Source organism: Bombus pyrosoma, linkage group LG7 (genome assembly GCF_014825855.1).
Source record: "Bombus pyrosoma isolate SC7728 linkage group LG7, ASM1482585v1, whole genome shotgun sequence".
NCBI classification, from domain to species: domain Eukaryota; kingdom Metazoa; phylum Arthropoda; class Insecta; order Hymenoptera; family Apidae; genus Bombus; species Bombus pyrosoma.
Genome location: NC_057776.1, coordinates 8,635,620 through 8,655,618, shown reverse-complemented (window position 1 = coordinate 8,655,618; position 19,999 = coordinate 8,635,620). Strand labels below are relative to the sequence as shown.

At 38.9% G+C, this 19,999-nt stretch overlaps 1 protein-coding gene across 3 annotated transcripts in view; it reads left to right on the top strand.

Moving 5' to 3' along the window:
• LOC122569552 (discoidin domain-containing receptor 2-like) overlaps positions 1 to 19,999 on the top strand; it is a 141,094-nt gene that overhangs the window by 50,820 nt on the left and 70,275 nt on the right. For all 3 annotated transcript variants that reach the window (XM_043730756.1, XM_043730755.1, XM_043730754.1), the window contains exon 2: positions 12,686 to 12,820. In XM_043730756.1, coding sequence (XP_043586691.1) covers positions 12,730 to 12,820 — 91 coding nt within the window. In that variant the 5' untranslated portion in view covers positions 12,686 to 12,729. The remainder of the gene's footprint in view (positions 1 to 12,685; positions 12,821 to 19,999) is intronic.

The following is a 19,999-nucleotide window of genomic DNA, read 5'->3' as shown; positions in this document are numbered from 1 at the left end:
TCGGGGTCAGAGTCGCCGGCACGGCCGGCAACGATAAAACACACGGTGGACGCCGCGCCAGAGGGAAAGGCGAACAAAACGCTACGGTGAAACATGTTACACGCGTTTCTCACGCGTTATCATAACTTCAGATCTGAGGCTTGGTTCGAGGCGTCGCGTCGCCAGTTTCCTAGCAGCACGGTCGAATGGTAACGTATGTACACTGCTTCCACGATATCGGTCGCGTATACGAACGTATCGGCGCGTCGGCGATAAGAGCACTCGCAGCTCAACGAAAGGTGCGACGAACAACCCGCGACCGAACCGGATTTCTTCGTTGCTGAACTCTCCCCCGCGCCGTCGTGTCATTGAAATGGAAACACCGCGATAAAATCGACGACTTTACGAGTGTACACGTTTCGCTCGTTTACGGTCTACGATGGCTGGGTTCTGTCTCTTCCAGACGATGGTAGTGCAAGTGAAATCGAGAGCTTCGAAGATGTTGAGAGAGAGAGAGAGAGAGAGAGAGATGTTGCTAATAGATTTCATTCGAGAAATTTTTTATATTCGATTTGGAGACAGAGACGGAGACTGTTGGTGAAAGAAAATTGTGTCAATGAATTCGAGATTTCACATTCAGCTGAATGTTTATTATCTGTTTTTTATATTTATATTTAGTGGTTTATTTCGCAGAAATATTGAAACAATATTTATTGAAGTCAATATCACGCTTATTGGTTAAATACATATGTACGTAGAAATTTTCAAAACTAATTATCTTCAAAACGAAGCCTTACGCTAAAAGAGCTTCTTCCCTATAATTCCAACATATTTTTGCCCGAGAAGTAAAGAATATTAATATATATATTAAATTCGTATACATTTATGCTATAAACTCTGCTGGATATTCTACAGCGTCACGTGTTAAGATTATTAATTTCTGTGAAAAATCGAAATTAGAAATTGAATATCACCAAACATCAGCAAAGTTTCATTTTACGTGCTCCTAATCTCTTCCACGGCACCTAACCCCTACGCTTTCCGGCTTATTAGCCTAACTCATTGACACGGAAGGCGTGCAAATGACGATTAAAATCCCATAATCCCGAGCAGAAGCTAAGGTCACCAACCCCTGTTATCAATTTACACATGGTAGAAGCTCGATAAGTGCCGAGTGTCGTCGGTTAGTGGCGTGAACTGAATCCGTCGAATGTTAACTACAGCAATCTAGAATCATTCGATCAACTTACTAAAAATAATCTTCCTAATCTCCAAAAATTCCTCCACGTTCCATCAAATTTCTCGACAAGCGTTCGACTAAGCTCAGTCAAAGAACAATTTTGCCCCAAAAATGATTGACGCGAGCGTTAAATTATTAAAAATCGTTGACGTGCAAAATCGCCTCCAAATTTCACCAAATATCTCAACAACCATGGAAATCTCTGCTCCGAAACAAGTGAAAATAATCTGAATCCATCGAACGTTAATTACAAACGAAGAAACGTTCGTGAAAGACGATGCTTCTAATCACCCAGATTTCAGCAGATTTCGCCAAATTCCCCCGAGTATGCCAAGAACAATAGAAATCTCTTCCCTGAAACATTAAAAAATAATCATGCAGCAGTTTGCATACAACGATTCGTAGTTGTTCTGGTAAATTCTAAAATCCAGGAAAGAAGCTTTCCGCTTCTAACGAGGAACCTCTCGCCTCCAACGGAGATTTATTAGATACCTTCCGGCCGAGAGGATTCGTTGACGGTGGTAACGTTGGCGAGGAAACACGATCCCAACGGCGTGCGAGAAGCGCTCTGGCAAGCTTTGTGGTCCATAAAGAGATCGCATATATACGCGAGCGAGAAGAACAACGCAGTTTGAGAGACGTGCAGGCTCCGCGTGTTGAATGGAACGCGTAACACGCTCTTATCGCGGCGATATACATGCATACGTTCATCAGTATAGGAGAAGGTAGAAAGTGGGCGGATAGGTGATAGAGGCGGAGTAGGAGGAAAATTGTACACGTACACGCAAAACGGCTCCAGGTTAACCGAACAATGTAACGAGTCTCTGTTTCTATTCCCCTGTACGTCCTCGACAATGCCGACAGCGTGAAACGCGCGCCTGCTAGCTGCCAGGGACTTCATTAGCCGCGTTCGCTGCCGCAACGCTGTGTATCGCGTGCCAACCGCGCGTTCATCGCCTAACGAGCATGAACCGATGCATTGTGCGCGAGGAACAGGTTCGATCTTTAATCCGGACGCTCCCGAGAAACCATCGAGAACTTCACGAAATCGTTTCGACTATTCTGTCAGCGAGTATCGAGCGAACGTGCGTTGTTAAAAGCGACCGATTAGGGGAAAAAATTGGTTCGTTCGTTACCGACGACTCTTTGGATTCTGAAGTTTCTTCGACACACTCGGTACGGCACACAAAATAGAAGGCGGTCCCTGGTGGCGGAAATTGACTTTTCTACAACATGTATCCATTTACTGAGGCGTCACCCGCAAGAAAATAGAAAATCCCGACAACGCGTACGTTCACGTTTTCCGAATTGAGTGTGTTAATACGATCGGTAATTTTAGTAGCATTTTGCAGCGATGCTTTTCGAAACTAACAGTTGTGTTTCCGAAAAGATGGTAAATATTACAAAATAGTCTTTTTCTCGTGTTTCGTCCACGAAAAGAAAATTATATGATGATTTGCAAAGTATGAAGTAAAGTATGAACACTTATTGTTAATAAGAAACTTCATATCTTTTTCATCAGAAATGTCTTTAGCTTTCTGTATATGAAAGTACGTTCGAACGAAAACGTTCGACATAATTTATCGAATCCTGTAACTGCGATAACACTTTATCGACGTAACGATTGACACACACGAAGTTTCCATGCGTGACAATGAACTTAATATAAATCCCACGCACCCTGCAATTTCACGAACGATAGAACAGAAACGACATGACGCGATCAAACTAATTCGCGACGAGTTCCCAATCACGCTAGAAGAATATTCGAACGATTTCCGCATAAAATCGAAAGATAGGGCCGCACACATGCGTCCGTGACCAGCACATGTTATTGGCTTGAACATCGACATCAAATATTCAGCGACATCTATGAAAGCTGTGAAAATTTCAACGAAACTTAATCGAGCACGCGTAGAGTCGCGTGCGCGTTATTCGTGCCTTATGAAAAAGCGGAAAAGTCGCGCGAGGCGTGTTACGAGCGATCGATGAGAAACTGTATGAACGCAATTTCCTATCCCACATTAAACGTTTTCACCGTGAAAACAATCGACGAGCGGTTGCATTATTTCACGCGATAAAAAGCGCATGCAACGTGGCTGCGAGTAACGAGTGGGCCGGTTTTTACGACGCGGAACGGAGATAAAAACCATGGAAAACTGCTCGCGAGAAGAGTCCTCGAGATATAACGAGAAACACGAAATTCCACGGCGATTAATTAATTGTGTACGAGACAATGATTCGAGATGGATACGCTTTATTGCGGAAACGAATCCACATTCTGCTTCTTTTCCTCTTGTTTCTACTTTCCACCCTCGATTTCTCCTATTCTTTTTCTCCCTTCTTTTTCTTCGTTTCTTTTTCAACCAAGAAGAAAAAGTCGATCGCCTAGATGCACCGGTGGCTCGGATAAAATAATGCGCGCGCTACCATCGCGCAACGACCGTGGAAGAGATGCAACCAGAACTTATCGCTTATCGATGCATTTTTTTATAAAATCGTGAACGCAACGGTGTAACAGAAACTAGATATAATACTTAAACATCGGCGATGTAATACTTAAACGATGCCAAGTTGAAAAAACGAATGCTCCTCCTCCTCTCCACCTGTTCCTTTCGAAGAGACGTCGAAGTTCATGTGCAGAGCAAAACCATCTCGATGTATAATCAGTACGCAAATACGTACACACCGAACGTATATACCGAAAGTGGAATTTCATTTGGTAATTTCGCGAAGAATTTGTATTTAAGTGAGAGTTTCTATTCAGAATTGCTCTCGTGGAACCCGGGCGATTATTACTGTTATATTATCAAGGGTAAACAGCGGTATTCATTTCGCAAACCGTGCTGCTCTCTGCTCTCCACGACTCTACTCTGTTTCTATTGCCGGCATGGCACAAACGAATAAACACGGATAAAGGAGAGAAGAAACAAAAGGAAAGGGAAAAATTGCGCGGAAAGTGTCGCACGTATCTCTGCTTCGATACGGCTTTGGTCTGTTTCAACCAAATGATGCCGCGATCCATAGACACGAAGCGAACACAAGTAGGCGCACGAATGTCTGCTATCGGAGATATCGTTTAACGATAGCGAAACGATACGATCGTAAATCGATAGAAGACTAGAGAGAATCAAACCTGTGTGACACGAACGAAAACCGTCACGCATACCATGAACGGTATGCAAATTTTCAAAAGCACGGCCCGAGGAATTACAGAAATGTACCGCGCTAACAGATCTATAACCCACCAGAGAGAGAGAGAGAGAGAGAGAGAGAAAGAAAGGTATGGTAAAAAGTGAACGGTGTGAACGCGTTGATGGGAAAAATGCGACCTGCGAACCCGATGAGATATATGGATAACACAGGAAAGTTAGCCGAGTGACACTGCGCGTTCTATTAATCTTGCCGAACGGTACGCGACCGAGGTGCAAAGACCCAGGGTAATTTTTCAGATTACTGCGCCCCGTATGACGAGTTAGCTTTAAAAGTGGTGCAAATAGCGGCTGATTATTATACAGTATTTTACAGGGACCCGGTATTTCTGTTATTGCATGTATTCATTTATACCGCTGTTGAACATTCATTTTTCTGTTATAATAAACCCCAGTTTGCCCATGTTATGATGGTATGTACATATATAGTAATTTATTATTATGAGAGTATAAATAATTAATTCTTTCATTATAAGTTGAATTTAATTGTATATTTGATATATTTAGGTAAAATATTTCATTAATTTCGTCACTTTTCGCTATACTGTCGACTGCATTATTCATCTTTGGATACAAGTACGCGTTGAAGTATTCTTATTGTGTCGTTAACGGAAAATTGGAATAGGGACTGTGAAAATTGGGTTGATCTTTCGGATCGGAAATAGTCGAAATTATATAAAAATTATGTACAAGTTATCATTATTACAATCTATGATAAGCTATACCATTTATCACTTTTCTCAATTCTCCTCTAAATTTACATTTTCATCTATGTATCACAACGAAACATAATAATTTATTTCTCATCACACTCAAGATAATTTAATGCTAAATGATAAAACACAACAATAACAATACTCTAAATCTTAGAACCTTCATCTCGTAATTAATCAATATATATATGATATTACCTATGATGCATCCCTGCGCTATAATATCTCTAATAAATAACACCATAATATTAAACTACAACCTACCTCCGACCACCTCCAAATAGAACCTCTAATATATTAGACACGTCACTCTACCCTTCCTACCCATAACAACCATTTTACACCAATTACCCTCACGTCATCATCCTATCTCTAAATAATTCATGCAACCGTAAAACAGTCAGAATTTCAGGCATGCAGTCAGTAGCATGTAGTCTGTGAAAAATATTGCGACATACGTGACCAGGGGAAGGGTAAGTGCTAAATAGATTCCACAAACACGTGGTCGTTATCTCGAAACGATAGACTCGAGAAAGCCGCGGGACACTGCGAAAGGAAATTCCACGAAGGGTTCTGGCGGATTCGCGTGAAACGGAAGGGCGAAATTCTCCCGGCACTCTTATGTGTTGCGATAGCTTAAAACCGCAGGGTACGCGATAATAGGCAACGATAGGTCCACCAGGGTGTAGGGGTGTTCCACAAGCTATTCAGGACGAAAACTCCTTTGGGATTACGTCTTACACGCGGACAAGCAACCGCGGCACAGCAGGATACACAGATATCCCGCGATTCCGATTTCTCAATTGTCGAGAACAATATTGCCGCCCAGAATGTATTAACCTTTGCCGAGGGTAATTTGCCCGGGGGATAGTCTTGGAAAGTCTAGAATTTAACTGTTTGCCAGGCAAACTACTTCGGTGGAAGGTAGCGAACGATAAGAGGAATATTTATCGTCACGTGTTCGTAATATTTGTTACAAGTGGGAGATTCTGCGTTTCTTCTAACGGCTATAAAGTAAATTTCATGTCTATCATTTTTAAATATAAGAATTGTTTTTGTTAATCGTGACATGGGAATTTATTAAATTGCTTGAACTAAGTGCTACTTAGGTAATCGATCGGTCAATTAATATTTTGGTGCTAAGAAAAAATCTTGAAGTATTTCCAAATATCAAATTTCGTTTCAGTAATAGTTTTCGTAGTTTTTTAATCGTTGGAACATAATCTATGTAACATATATAATGAACGTGTAATACGCTGGAAATATATCGCGAAACATTCACGATCGAACAAATTTTCGAAGCCTACATTCGAAGCATCATTTTCAGTACAAATAATTTACCAAATAGTGCAAACTCCACGGCTGCTTAATTTCCTCCGCATGAGTCCACAACAACAGGGTGCAATACACTCCGCAGCAACAGAGTAAAAAAGAAGGTCGAGCCACCGACGGTATAATGGAATTGGTTTCCAAAATTACAAAGAGAGATAAAGTTCGAATCAGCAAACGGTGCGTTTTAATTAACCCAATTTCAAAGGGCCGAGAAACGGTGTTGTGTTGTGTTTCAAGTGGCCCTCTCCGACCTGGTCAGTTCGGCGATTTTCATTAACGGAATCTCCGCGTGCGACGAAAATTTCCATGACTGTAAGTACATGTTCGTACGTAACATTCAGACTATAACATTGCAATAGACGATGATAGTATAATAGTAGATAGCGATGATAATAGAATAGCGATGATAATAGAATAGCGATGATAGTATAAATAGAGCTCTTATAGGAATAGATAGAATAAGTATTGGCTACAATAAGCACACATTGGCAGACCGTTGTATCTATTATAGCTTTTACGTACTAATTAATTAGATTCGAGTATATTAAATTTCGTATCATTCAGTGGGTCTCTCGTATTATCATATTACTAAATGATAGGAAATTTAATATATCGTTAGTTAAATGAGAAACAAGGAAAATAATAGAAAAATAAATTATTCGTTATCGAACGAATGAATTTTAGATTTGGTTGTCTGCCATATTACCCAAAATCTTAAATTACCATGCAACTTTCATTCGCATCATCATTTCAAGCATTCTATTAAAACTCTATGTCACTCACACTTTTTTATTTCCCTATCTGTAAAATCCCCTTAACTTCAAAAAACGTTCCTACATTACCTAAGGATAAATCAATAATTCTTTTCCCGTCATTTCGTATGCTAACGTATTCTCATATTCGATTTGGTAAAATCTTGCCGCTCGTAAAATCGTCGATGGGGAAACGTTCAATGAGACGTGGTCGTTTTTCGACGATTTTCGAGGGTAAATTTCGAAGGCACGGTTATCTGGCCCGCGATACGAGGTAAGCCTCTGCGCAGGTATCGTCTGGGATCTGTCTTTCGGGATTTCGAGCATTCGACTGACTACAATCCGCAAGTTTCACTGACTCCGGTTCTCGTGGTCCATAAAATCTCGAATGTATTTTGCAACGGCAGCAGAAAGGAATTGACCTCGCACAATCCTCGTCATTACGCTGCAAGTCCTTGGAAACTACTTCCGGATCTCGAAAAATTTCACCGAAACCGTTCTTGTCTTGCCTTTAACGGTGAAACTTCGTCGCGATACTGTGCTCGTTTATGTCTTCTGAGTAACCGTCTTGCCGTTCTTGCAGTCCTTTCTATCTTCAATATTCTTCTCTTATTTTTCTCTCTCGCGAGTTGTTGGTACAATTGTTGAAAAATTCTAGGTCGCATAATGACGCAGATAAAAATTAGAGTTCGCACGCAGAAGACTTCTAGGGCGATTAACGCGCGAAACAGAAGCGGAGAAATTAACACGTTAACTGCCACGGTAGTCATCGATGACTCACGATTTACTATATTTTTTACGATGTTTAAAACAAGATAAATTTCATGGACTGAAAAATTGTCAACTATGTGACTGATTTATTGACATTATTAGAGAAGAATGTGCGCAAGTGCGATATAATATTATGCAAAAATTTAACGTTTCCGTATAGTATATTTCAATCTATTGCGATTCCTATGGGAAAATATATAAAATTCGCGTAGCAGTTAATGTGTCAAAAGATACATTCGAAGTTTAATAGCGATACCAGAGAAATGTCTTGGACGAAGTGAACTGCGTGTACTATGAACTTCGACAATGGATAACGAGCTATTGCAGTCACATTGGACGATCGATACTGCAATGGGATAGGCTCCTTTAGACACGGTCATCGAAATAGGAGATGTACATATATCTCGGCTATCAAATCCATGAAAACGTAATCGATGAATGTCGAGTGCGGTTAATTGTTTTCACGAAAAAAGGACAACGATATACACAAAATTTCCCCTGTTGGAAATATGTACATTCACAATATTTGCAATTAGCGACTCATTGATGAGGATATCTGATACAGACACACGAATGTTACGAGAATGGCACCATTTAATTAATAGATAATCTAATATACCGAGTCTGGTAATAAAAAGTTAATAAAAATCACGATACGTATCATTCTACTATGATTGTAAATTGCATCGAATACGGTTATCGACATTTTGAAAATGATGGATTAATTATGCTACGTAAAAGCAGCGAACAACAATCTTTATATAATATAACGTATAGTATAATGCTAATATGACAAAAACAATGTCAAATGCGGAGACACTTGTGTAATCACATGTTGGTATTCTTAAATTCATACGATATATGTAGATGCCATCTGAACTCGATTGATTCGATGATCATATTTGACAGTCATAGACGTGGAACGCTGTAGTCGTATGTATGCGGTAGAAAATTGGTCATTGGCGATATCTCGAATATTAAGTAAATAAAATGAGTAGTAACTGGTTTCTGGAATTTCGAAACAAATATTCCGAGCATACAAGCAAACTTCATTTTGTCAAACCTTTGCATAATGTTCGAGAAACTGTAGACTTAGTTTGGTAGAAATATAATAAAAGTTACCACCAACCTAATTTAAGCACGTCGAGTTTAATGAAGTATCCACGATAAAAATTATATTTATATTGCTGCTATAGTGAGTAAAAAATGACGCAAAAGGAAGAATCCCCTGTTACAATATTATTCAACTTGGCAAAAGTAATATTACATGTTCGATTGCACAACTAGGTCCGTAGAATTAGATACAGCCATACCTAAGAATGTAGATCCTCAGAAGCAATTACAAATGACCTTGGATCCACATAACGGTTAACGAGGTTCCAAGAGTACCGATAGTTTTGGACAGATATCGGTGGTTCCAGGGTTTCCGAAGGTATTCAGAGTCTCAATGGTTTGCGGTGATCCCGGAGGTTCCAAGAGTTGTCGGAATCTAGGTGAGCTATTGATGGTTACCAAGGTTCCTAGAAACATCGATGTTGTCAGAGCATTTTGGCATCTTCAAGGTCTTGAAGGTAGATCTGAACAGTTCCGAAGCCTCACAAATTCCCTAGAATTCGGAACAAATCTTTGGAACTTCGTAGAATCTTTGCCACCTCTGAAATATTTTAGGAACTTTTACATCCTCGAGAACAGTTCAAAAGTTCGAAAAGTACAAATTCAGAAAGTTTTTAGAATTATTAGAACCTTTCGTTTCTCGAGAGTCAAATATTTTAGAATTCCCTAGATTCGCAATATATTGAAACGTTCACTTACATAGGGAACGTAGAGATGTCCTGAGACGTTCTGGACCTCCTCGGAACCACCGAGATCCTCGATACTCCTGAGGACGCCTGGAACTTCTGAATTCGTAGAATCTTCCAGAATCTCATGGAAACCCTTCCGAAACCCTTGATACCCCCGGAAATTCTTGAAACCAGCGGAACCTTTCGGAACACCCAGACCCTCGAGATTCTTGAGACGAGAGTCGGGGATCTCGTTGATAGGCACTATAGATTAAGGTGATTCTTTTATCAAGTACAACGATATCTCGGTTTAGTTGTACCGTATCTTGAAGGTTTAAGGTTTTATGGTCAGGGTGTTATAGATTTAGAGATACTTTTATGGCGAGTCCTTTGTGTTTTGTGACCTTCTTTATCGGGTCTTATGGAATTTAAGACCTATTTCACTGTAGGATTTTAGTTATAGCACGGTGTATAGATTCTATGAATCGTATAATAATTTTTACTGATACGGTATACTTTCCTAAAAGTGCGTTCTCTTGAGAAACCTTATTTATCGAATTTTTTTAAAACTCCAGTCACCGGGTCTCACGAATGGCAAAATTTTCAAGAATCGAAATACGCAATACCGCGATACACGTGTTTTACAATTTTTAAATATGAAAATACGTATACGTTAGAACTTGTCGATGTAACAGTACGTGCATCTTAAATCCTTCCATAAAATACCATTTTGCACTTTTCGAATCTTTCGTATCGCGTCACAGTCGCTAGGAATGCAGCCAAAATATCAGAAGCATTCAGGCACAGGCTGACAGAGACTTCCACGCCTTTCGTCTCAATCAATTACATCTCATGCCGTTAATTACGCTTTGTCTAGTTGCCGGGGCCAAATCGGGCGAAATTCCGTTCTTTATTTCGCCGATAGACCAACCAGATGGCACGTCGAATAGTAGTTGCGTGACCGTAAGAGCCGTTTCCGTCTGCAGTAAAAATGGAGCAAAGCCAAAGGAATGCCTCCCCTTTTCTCTCGTCTCGTTTCCTCTTACTTAGTCTTTCACACGATCTGGCAGAGGAACGCAAAAGTGCAAGGCTGGGCTAATTGAGCAGGACTCGATTACGAGTCAGTCTTTCTGTGTTTCTCCAGGCGATACACGTACCACAGGCACTATCAGGGCAGACTGGTTACCTAGTGTCGTGCCAAGCAAAAGGAATGCCTGAATCATTCGTAGTTTTACTCGTGAATCGATCAAATCCCCTATTCTTAGGGTTCCTTATTCTCTATCGTTCGATGTTATTACAGAAAATGTATTGATAAAATTGTACATAAGATGTTGAGTTGATGATACGCATTTTTATTGTTTAAAATAGACCGTTCTAAGGTTTATGATACAGAAAAAAATGTTTACTATTTTTTAATTATTATTTTATTATTTTCGGATATTAACATCTGTTAAAAAATGATTGAAAATACGAGATACAATTATATCGAATACCAGGAAAGACATAAAAGCGTTCTAATAGTTGCGGAGGTTCTTCTCTACTTGTATCTGCGCTACGCGTCTGTTCTTTTACCGTACAGTAAGAAAATTGAAAGAAAAGGGTTGGCTTTCCTTTTGATCTTTAGTCAACCTAAGTTTCAGTCTATGATTTAGGACACGATGTCTTGACAATAAGTCGATATAATCGAAGAGAATATCTTATCAACGAGCGAGATATTAAGACATGGGGGATTATATTACAGTGAAACTCGTCTGCAGATAAATAGTTTATTAGAGCTCATTTAATAGCAGTTCAATTACAAATAAATAAAGTCAGTCTGGAAGAGTACATCTAATTGAGAACTAATTAAAATTTCGTTCAAATAAATAGAATCCATATATTCATTATAAGCCTTCCACAAGTCAAACTAATCATTCCCATAAAGTATAATGGTTTAGTTCCCGAAGAATTAAACTCTGATTACTTTCGTATCAAAACTGAAAAGTTTTCAGAAAAAGTCGATTTGTTTCATTTCCCATATAATTCATATTTATGACGATAGTTGCCAATTTTTGACGGTTTCTACCCCCTGAACGTGTGACCCTGTAAAGATCAATGGTTTTATCGGATCCAAGGACAACGGAGAAACTAAATTGAGAAGGAACGATAACGTTTCGAGAACGCGAACGGATGGTGTGCGTGTCGCGAGGAATAAAAAGGCGAGACGAGATATATCTTGGGAGATTGATGACTGGTACGATCGACGGTGCCTAGATGAATGTTGGTATTTTGTATTGTAATGTATATTGAGCTGCTCGGGCTATTTATTTCCGAAAGATCGGGCTACCTTGGTGCTTTGACGACATGATTTATTATAGTTCCGTGGAAGAAGCTCGATTATCGATAGGCCACTCAGAATTTTAGTATCGCGCTACAACTACCTACTTGGTAGTAATTTTAGTACGATTAATGATATTCCATAATACATTGAAGAATATCTTTGCAGAAATTTCTAATCTGTAATATATCATTGCAGAATAAAGATATTTAAAATATTAATAATTTATAATTCAATCTCTACCTTGCGTTTGTATCGATGATTTAAAAGTTTGTAACAATTTGATCGCGATAATGTAGTACTTTGCTTATTCGTTTGAAAATATTTAATCTGTCGCAGTAGATCGTAGCAAGGCACGGATATTTAAAGAATTATCGACTTATTATCTAATTTCCACCTTAGATTATCGTCCCTGACACACATCCGAAGTTTCGTGTTCTAAAAAAGAAAAGAAAGCAAGGTAGAGCAAGTAACATTCAGAAACTTAAGAAAGTAGTCAGGAACTTAAGAAAGTAATTTTACCGGGCGGCGCGGCGCTCGAAAGTATATAAACTTGGGAGTAAATTTTTTGTCTCGATGTGTTTTCAGGCGATTGCCACGAGCTTCCATGAAGACACCACACCTCGGCGACCATGAAGACTGATTGCCTGCCAATAATTGCCAAGTTCTGCGCGCTGCTGACGCTGTTCGGGCCCAGCCTCGATGTTCGAGCACTCGATATACGTGAGTAGCCAGACACTTCCTCTTTTTTTATCCCATTCGGCCACCTACTTTTTTTTCTTTTTTCATTCTTTTTATTTCCCAAATTGTCCCTGGATAAATTGCACTCGAGTGCACTTTGCCGACAATTTAATGCACGCTACCATCCGCGATTATTAATTAGATAAATTCCATACGCACACCGGAGAATACTATACCACAGCGATGGTATTCGTCGGTCGTGTTTTATTCAGATTTCAATCATTTCGCTACGCTGTACGTATAGTTGGCAAATTTTAATAGACCATGAATATGAAAGCGACCGTCACATGGATACAAATTTCATTTTAAACGACACGGTTTCTCCTCGCGTTCACAGTGTCGCGAAATACATTATCTTTGACAATATCTATTAAGTGTCGTGAAATTCGATTCCGGGTTTAATTATTATACCAGATTTGGCTAGCCGCGTCTCGCGCGTTCAACCTCCCGTAGCGGCACTGGATTTCATCAATCGCCGAACGCATGATGAAATTCGTGGCTGATCGACAAACGCCTGTGATCGACCGAAAAATTGTGTACCTTTAGACGAATTCGTTTCCGTTATACTTCTCGCAAACAATTTCATATGACTTCTGAATGCGCTAGTATAGATCGTTCCTTTTTATTTTCACACCTTTCGCAACAGTGCCATGCACTGTCACGCGACTTGGAAGTTATATTACATTTTTCAAATGTTTCGTTCCATTAATACTATATGGTTATATTAATCTTCGGATTTTAGATTAAAGTAACAACTATAATGAATCATTATTCTTTGCTTCCCACAAGCAAACAAGATGCTTGTAGTAGAGAATTGAGACATGTCGCTTGTTAATTTCTAATTATAAGTTACTTTATCCAGAATTACATTTGAAAAATAACGCGCGATATTCAGGGCGCCTCATGTTTCAGTCATTGTATTATTCGTACGTTCTTTTATTCATTAAATATTTCATTTATATCATTGATTTACAAAGACAATTAAATTGGTCAGTAAATTTAATCAATATCGCCCAAGCCAAATATCAGGATGCATTTCAAAAAATCATTTTTCTTTCTTCAAACACGCAGAATACTAAAATATGTGAACATCGAAATCAGTTCATAAATTAAACCCGAGCCAAATATCAGAATATATTGCAATTTATTTCTTCAAAGCTACGGACTACTCTTTTAAAGCTTCGATCGAACAAGTAAATATTACTACCTCGTACCATTAATCAACATACTAAAAGATCGGTTTCACAGTTTCCCTCGGCATCAAAATGAACATCAAAGTCAGTATTAAATTAAAATACTAATCAAATTAGTTTTTCTTAATATAAAATCAAAATACAAGTCAATTTCTTTCGGTGTCGAATAAAAACATCAATCAATTTCTCTTGATATCATATCCAAATATACACCAGTATCTCATAGGACCGAATCGTTTCAGAATCAAATTCAAATATAAATCAATTTAAACCTTTCAGTGTCAAATCGAATCACAAAAATCAATTTTTATTAGTATCGAATTAAAATATAAATAAATTCCTCCTAGCATAGAATCAAAACATTAGGTCGTCCGAATAGTTTCTTTCGTTTTATAAGGAAATAATAAATCTACAACATTTTACATTTTACATTATTTTATCGAATTTATGTATGATTCATTTTTCTCTATCAAAATAAAGATCACAACGCTCGGCAGATTTGGTTTCATGTTTGTATAAAAATACATCGTTGTAAAAGACTGGTCTGTAAAAGAAAGACACTTTTCGGACAGCCTAATACAAGCCAGTTTCTTTCAGACTCATCAAGTCGAAACAATTCCAACAAGTCAAAATAATTCCTATCTATATCTAGCGAAAATACGAGTCAATTTCTCGCAGTATCGAATTAAAATACCAGACAGTATATCTGTCAGTATTAAGTCCTTTTAGAACCAAGTAAATATGCAAAAACATCAATATCAAAGTCTCTAAAACCTAGATCAGGAAATGGACGTACCAGTTCACACTTCCGTTGAGGATAGCGAATTTTAGCCAGCGTTGCAACCGCGGGAAACTCATTTTATTCGGTTCGAAGGTACCGTGTTCAGGTGTGTTCCTCTTCGCCGATCTGCCCCGTCAAATTTTTCATCGGAAGCAGGTGATCACCGAGTTTTCATTTTCCTCGTCGGCAAAACTCGGTCGGTGGGGGCGCCATCAGTCTGAAGTAACGATTCGCTATTCCGCGCCCGCCCGGGGGATCAATTATTTTGAATCTAATGCGACAGGATAAATTGCATCCCGCGGAAGATTCCAAACTCTCCCTCGTCGTCGTTCCTCGTCTGGTCGTCGTTGTACATCCGATGGCCGAGGATAGGGACCGATTTTACGCCGTGAGGCAGAGACCTGTCTTCGGAAAACAACCTCCTCGTTACCAGGTCCCCCGCATCCCATCCCGTCACTCGACAAATTGCCAATAAGCAAGTTCCATCGATTGCTCTGTCGGCGTTCCATGTATATTAAATGTCCCTGGGTCTCGTTCAGGTTCTACGTTCACCGTTCAAGAACCGTATTCCCGTTCTCCCGAGTTTTTCAAAGAAAGTCGAGCAAGAGAGATGATTCATAGACGCGTAATATGCTGCGCGGCCTCTAAAGTGCCATTTACATGTCACTCTTTATTGTTCTTGTTAAATTTTAATTCGCTTTTTAATTCATGGGTGTCTAATATTGTTTACAAATCGTAAGTTTAACGTATATCCTCGTTCTGGAAACGATCGGGGTATTTATGGAGAATGAAGTAAAGTTAAGAAATTATTACGAAGTTGCCAGGGGATGTAGGAATTATTATCTGTTGTTTGGAAACTTGGATTACAAAGAGAGACTTGTAAGAAGAATGTTTTTCTCAGTTGTGTATTTTATCTTTGGTCGCTGTTTTACATAATTCTGGTACTCGCATTATTATCTCTCTAGCCCAGAGAATTTTTTTGAAGATCAATACATAATTGTCCATTCGTTACTTTCTTACATATATCATAAATACGTTTCACAAATGTTTACTATTTTATGTCGTTATCCTATACCAATACAAAATTCCGATCAATCGATCTTCTTCCTGGAAATCTAGGACAATTGTCATGCTGCTTACGCAAGACCACTGAATATTCTGTTACCCACGAACAGGGATGTATCTTGAATAATTATAAGCCTCTGTTGGACAGAGTTGTCATCGGAGACAATATCGATTTTTATCAAAAAAGGAAAGCTTCACAAATGTAGACTCCACTTAATCTTCTTCCTTCTTCCATTTCATAAGAATCGAATGAACGCATTGATAGATTTCTCCGATGATATCGCATATCCGTTAATACACCTTCTCTTAAACGGCCACTTAAATTACTTCAAGTAGAATAGTCCGCGTTTAGTCAGACGTATACCAATCGTAATATCTACCACTATGTGTACTCTTAAATTCTAATTCGAGTAGACAAATACGAATCGCGGAGATGAAATATCCGTAATATAATCCATAGTAATCTAAGCCAATCACAATATCCTTGCTCCCTGAGCAAACAATTACCACGATTTAAAACACGGCACGGTGCCCCATGAATCGTCGAGGACGCGTACAAAGTTTCCAAGATTATCGATGTTTTCACAGTGGCGCTATAAAGAAGCTCTGCCCGTGTCTCCGCCTCTCATCACATACCTGAAATATCGTTCCTCCCGGTATAGGAAAGATCGAAGAAATTCCGTATACGTACGCTCGAACCTTCGAAACTTTTCTTTATCCGTCCCCCATAAAACAGACCTTATACGTGCTCGAAACTCCACATGTATTCCGCTACTGTACGCCCGACTTCCGACTCGCCAAAGTAAACGTCCTTCGCGAACAGAAAAAAAAAAGTTCTAACCCCGACCTGGACGGGAACGTCTCCTTCGATTCTTTCTCCTTTGATTACGAGAATCGAGATCGGTTAGAATTTTCTAAAGTTGTGGACACACGCTGCGTCTCACTACTATGAAGCTCGATCTAAAATTTTAGGCTTCTCGTACGTTATCGGAGGACTGCGGATTTTTGTGCGAATTTATATCTTTACGAATGGAACTGAAGGAGTAGAAATTAAATGGAGTTTTGTTTTACATATTGCATATTTTAACGAGTATTCTATTACGCATGTTTTGTATATTTTCGCGTCTTTAAATTCTCCGTGAACGCATAAAAATCCGTAGCCCAGTTAGAATCAAGAGTGGTAAATGATAGGGCAATTTCATATTAATATCATGCAATGCATAAAGAAAGTAAAGTAACGTCAAAAAATGCATGAAAAATTTAATAAAATTTATCCATCTAAATTGTGTAATTTAACCGTTGTGCGCCGGAAGGAAAAGAATTAACGATCGAAGAAAAACCGGATGGATCGAAAACAGGAATAGCAGGGATGTATACTGCATGCTATGTATCCATGGAATGGTTGCTTGAAATTTTTAAAAGCCTCTTTTCTATGGAGCTCCGCAGGTTGCGTATCTTCCTCTGTTTTGTTATTAATGAATCGATAAATACGTAAAAGAGAGAGAGAGAGAAAGAGAGGGAGAGAGGGAGGAACGGTATGATTTCGAAATTAATGTTAGATAAAACGGAAACCACCGTGGAGCGTTTGCAAATTTTTTACCTGGATAATGCTTGAAAGGAATGAAAACCGCGATGGAATATCGGGGCATCGCAACTGTCGCTGGAATTTCCGACGCTTGAAACTTTGACACGAATGTGCTCGTCGTATGGTCACGAATGAAAGATTAAGAAAAGCGAAACGAAACGACGTCGACTGATGCAAAAGTTGCATAAAGCCTCGCAGTGGCTACAGTGTTTACAAAGAGCACTCGACAATTTTCTTTCTGCAGCGCCATAACTAGAAACGTACAGTGGCTCGCGAAAATATTTGAACACTGATTATTAGACTGCGAATTTCTATGCAATTTTATGTTTTTATGAAGTGAACTAAAGAAACGAAATCTACACGGTAGTTTATCTCTGCCCAAAATTATGACAAGTATCTCACTTTCTATATCTTATATATTTTTCTATATTACATGCATTTCCTGGATTTTTACATTTTGGAATTTTTTTCAAATGGAATCTACCTAGCAATTCGTTTTTCCTGCTAAAAATTACGACAAGTGCCCCACTTTGCATATTTTATATAGTTTTGTATATTATACGCATTCTCTGGGTTTTTGCGCTTTGGAATTTTTGCAAATGGAACCTATATAGTGCATAATTTGTTTCGTCTACTAAAAATTATTTTTACATTTCATTTTATATTTTTCTGTATTATATTCATTCTCTGAATGTTTGCACTTCTAAATTTATCATATACGCATACAAGTCCGTATTCTACCGATCATAAAAATCTTTCACGCGTTAAAACAGTCGATGTTTCATTCTGTCATCGACCTAGTGAATTCACCTTTGACCGATCTAATTGCCAGAAGCATAATTGGGAATAAATGATCGAAGGAGATGAAAGAAACAAATGACACTAGTTCGAGCGGCAGAATTGGTTGGACTTTCAGGGAAACGGATAGGATGGAACGTGTTCCGTTTGTTCGACGCTGTACATGTCTCGCATCGATCACGACTGTGCTTTTTACGCTCTCGTTGCAACGGTGTTTTCTTCTCGTTCGATGCGATTTCGAGCATGTTGTTTACGGCAAGCAACATCGACCCATTTTGATTTTATCGATTTCCGAACGTAAACGCGAAAACGAAGACACTGATTACTCTTCAGAAATCAATAGAGTCAATTGTCCACGACGCACAGCCTCGAAACATTGACGTCAATCAACCGGCTGTTCCCTCAACGAGACCCGTTATCGTCGAGAGGGAAACTAAACTTGTAATCAACCAATGACTTCTTGATTTATTGCGAATATTGCGAATTGTAACATGTATGCATGTAGGGTACTTCGGTGAAGAGTAATTTTGATACAACCGTCAATTAAAATACCAAATTCGAGTTGACGTTAAATCATGATTTATTAAAGTGGGACATTCTGAAGAGAATTATTCTTGATTCGAGGATATCATTTATCGTTAACTTGCTTCGTACACGTCTTAATGAATCGAATTGAGTTGTTTCTTCAGAGTCATTACAATATATATTCTCGTTCACTCATCGATACCTTAATTGGATATCATTGTATTTTTGTAGAAAAACATAGCTTCTTATTGCACCTTATAACAGATGAAAAAAGAATGATTCTGGAATTTGGAAAAAGCAATCATTCGAAGCCGGTGTTCGAGTTATAATGCAAATACTCAAAGCGACGTGGAAACCAAGAAATCACGAATTATAATCTGTCTCTTGTATAATGACGATACAAGCTGAATTAACATATTCAATATGATGATACATCAAAGAGAAGGGCGTCAATATTCAACGACAACGTCAGTACGTATAATGCTTTGATTATAGCTATAATGAATATCATTTGTTTCAATATTTTTCAACGATTTATTACATGTTCTAGACACTTTCGAGTAAAAGCAAGAAAAATATTATTTCCAATGCTCATCACAGAAGATAATAGTAAAAACTCGCACATCGAACGTGTTAAATGCTATGAATATATTACTGAAACGAATAAGTCAGATCTCTAGATTACTCAATCGGACAAAACACGTCGAAGCAGAAAAGTTCCTTACTCTTAACGAATAATAAATTAACCAAATAAATCTCTGAAAATCTCTCCAAAATTATTCTCCACGGTCACGCATCTGATTTACAACGATAAACATACCAATTCTCGACTCGCTAAAAGCACCATTCCGCCAATCTGGCAAGAGCGGAAACAACACAGGTATCATCAACGTCGCATCGTATCCGCTAAAGGTTAGTGCGATTACTCTCCCGTCGCGTTGCTGCAACCGAGTGACGAGTAAACGGAAACGCGAAGGATCGTGTAAAACACGGGAGAAAGAAGGGGACATAAGGGCGCGCGAGATGGGGCAGCAAGAAGAAAGAGAGGCTGAGGACTGCAGAGGAAAAGGTCGGAAAGCGGGCGAGTTCATGGCGGACAAACCATTGTTGCAAGCTTTAGCCGGGTGCTAAGGAGTTCTGCTCGAAGCTTCCGTTTCCCTCGTTATGGTAAATGGTCTGTCTTGGTGGTTGAGCAAACAGTGGCACAAAGATAA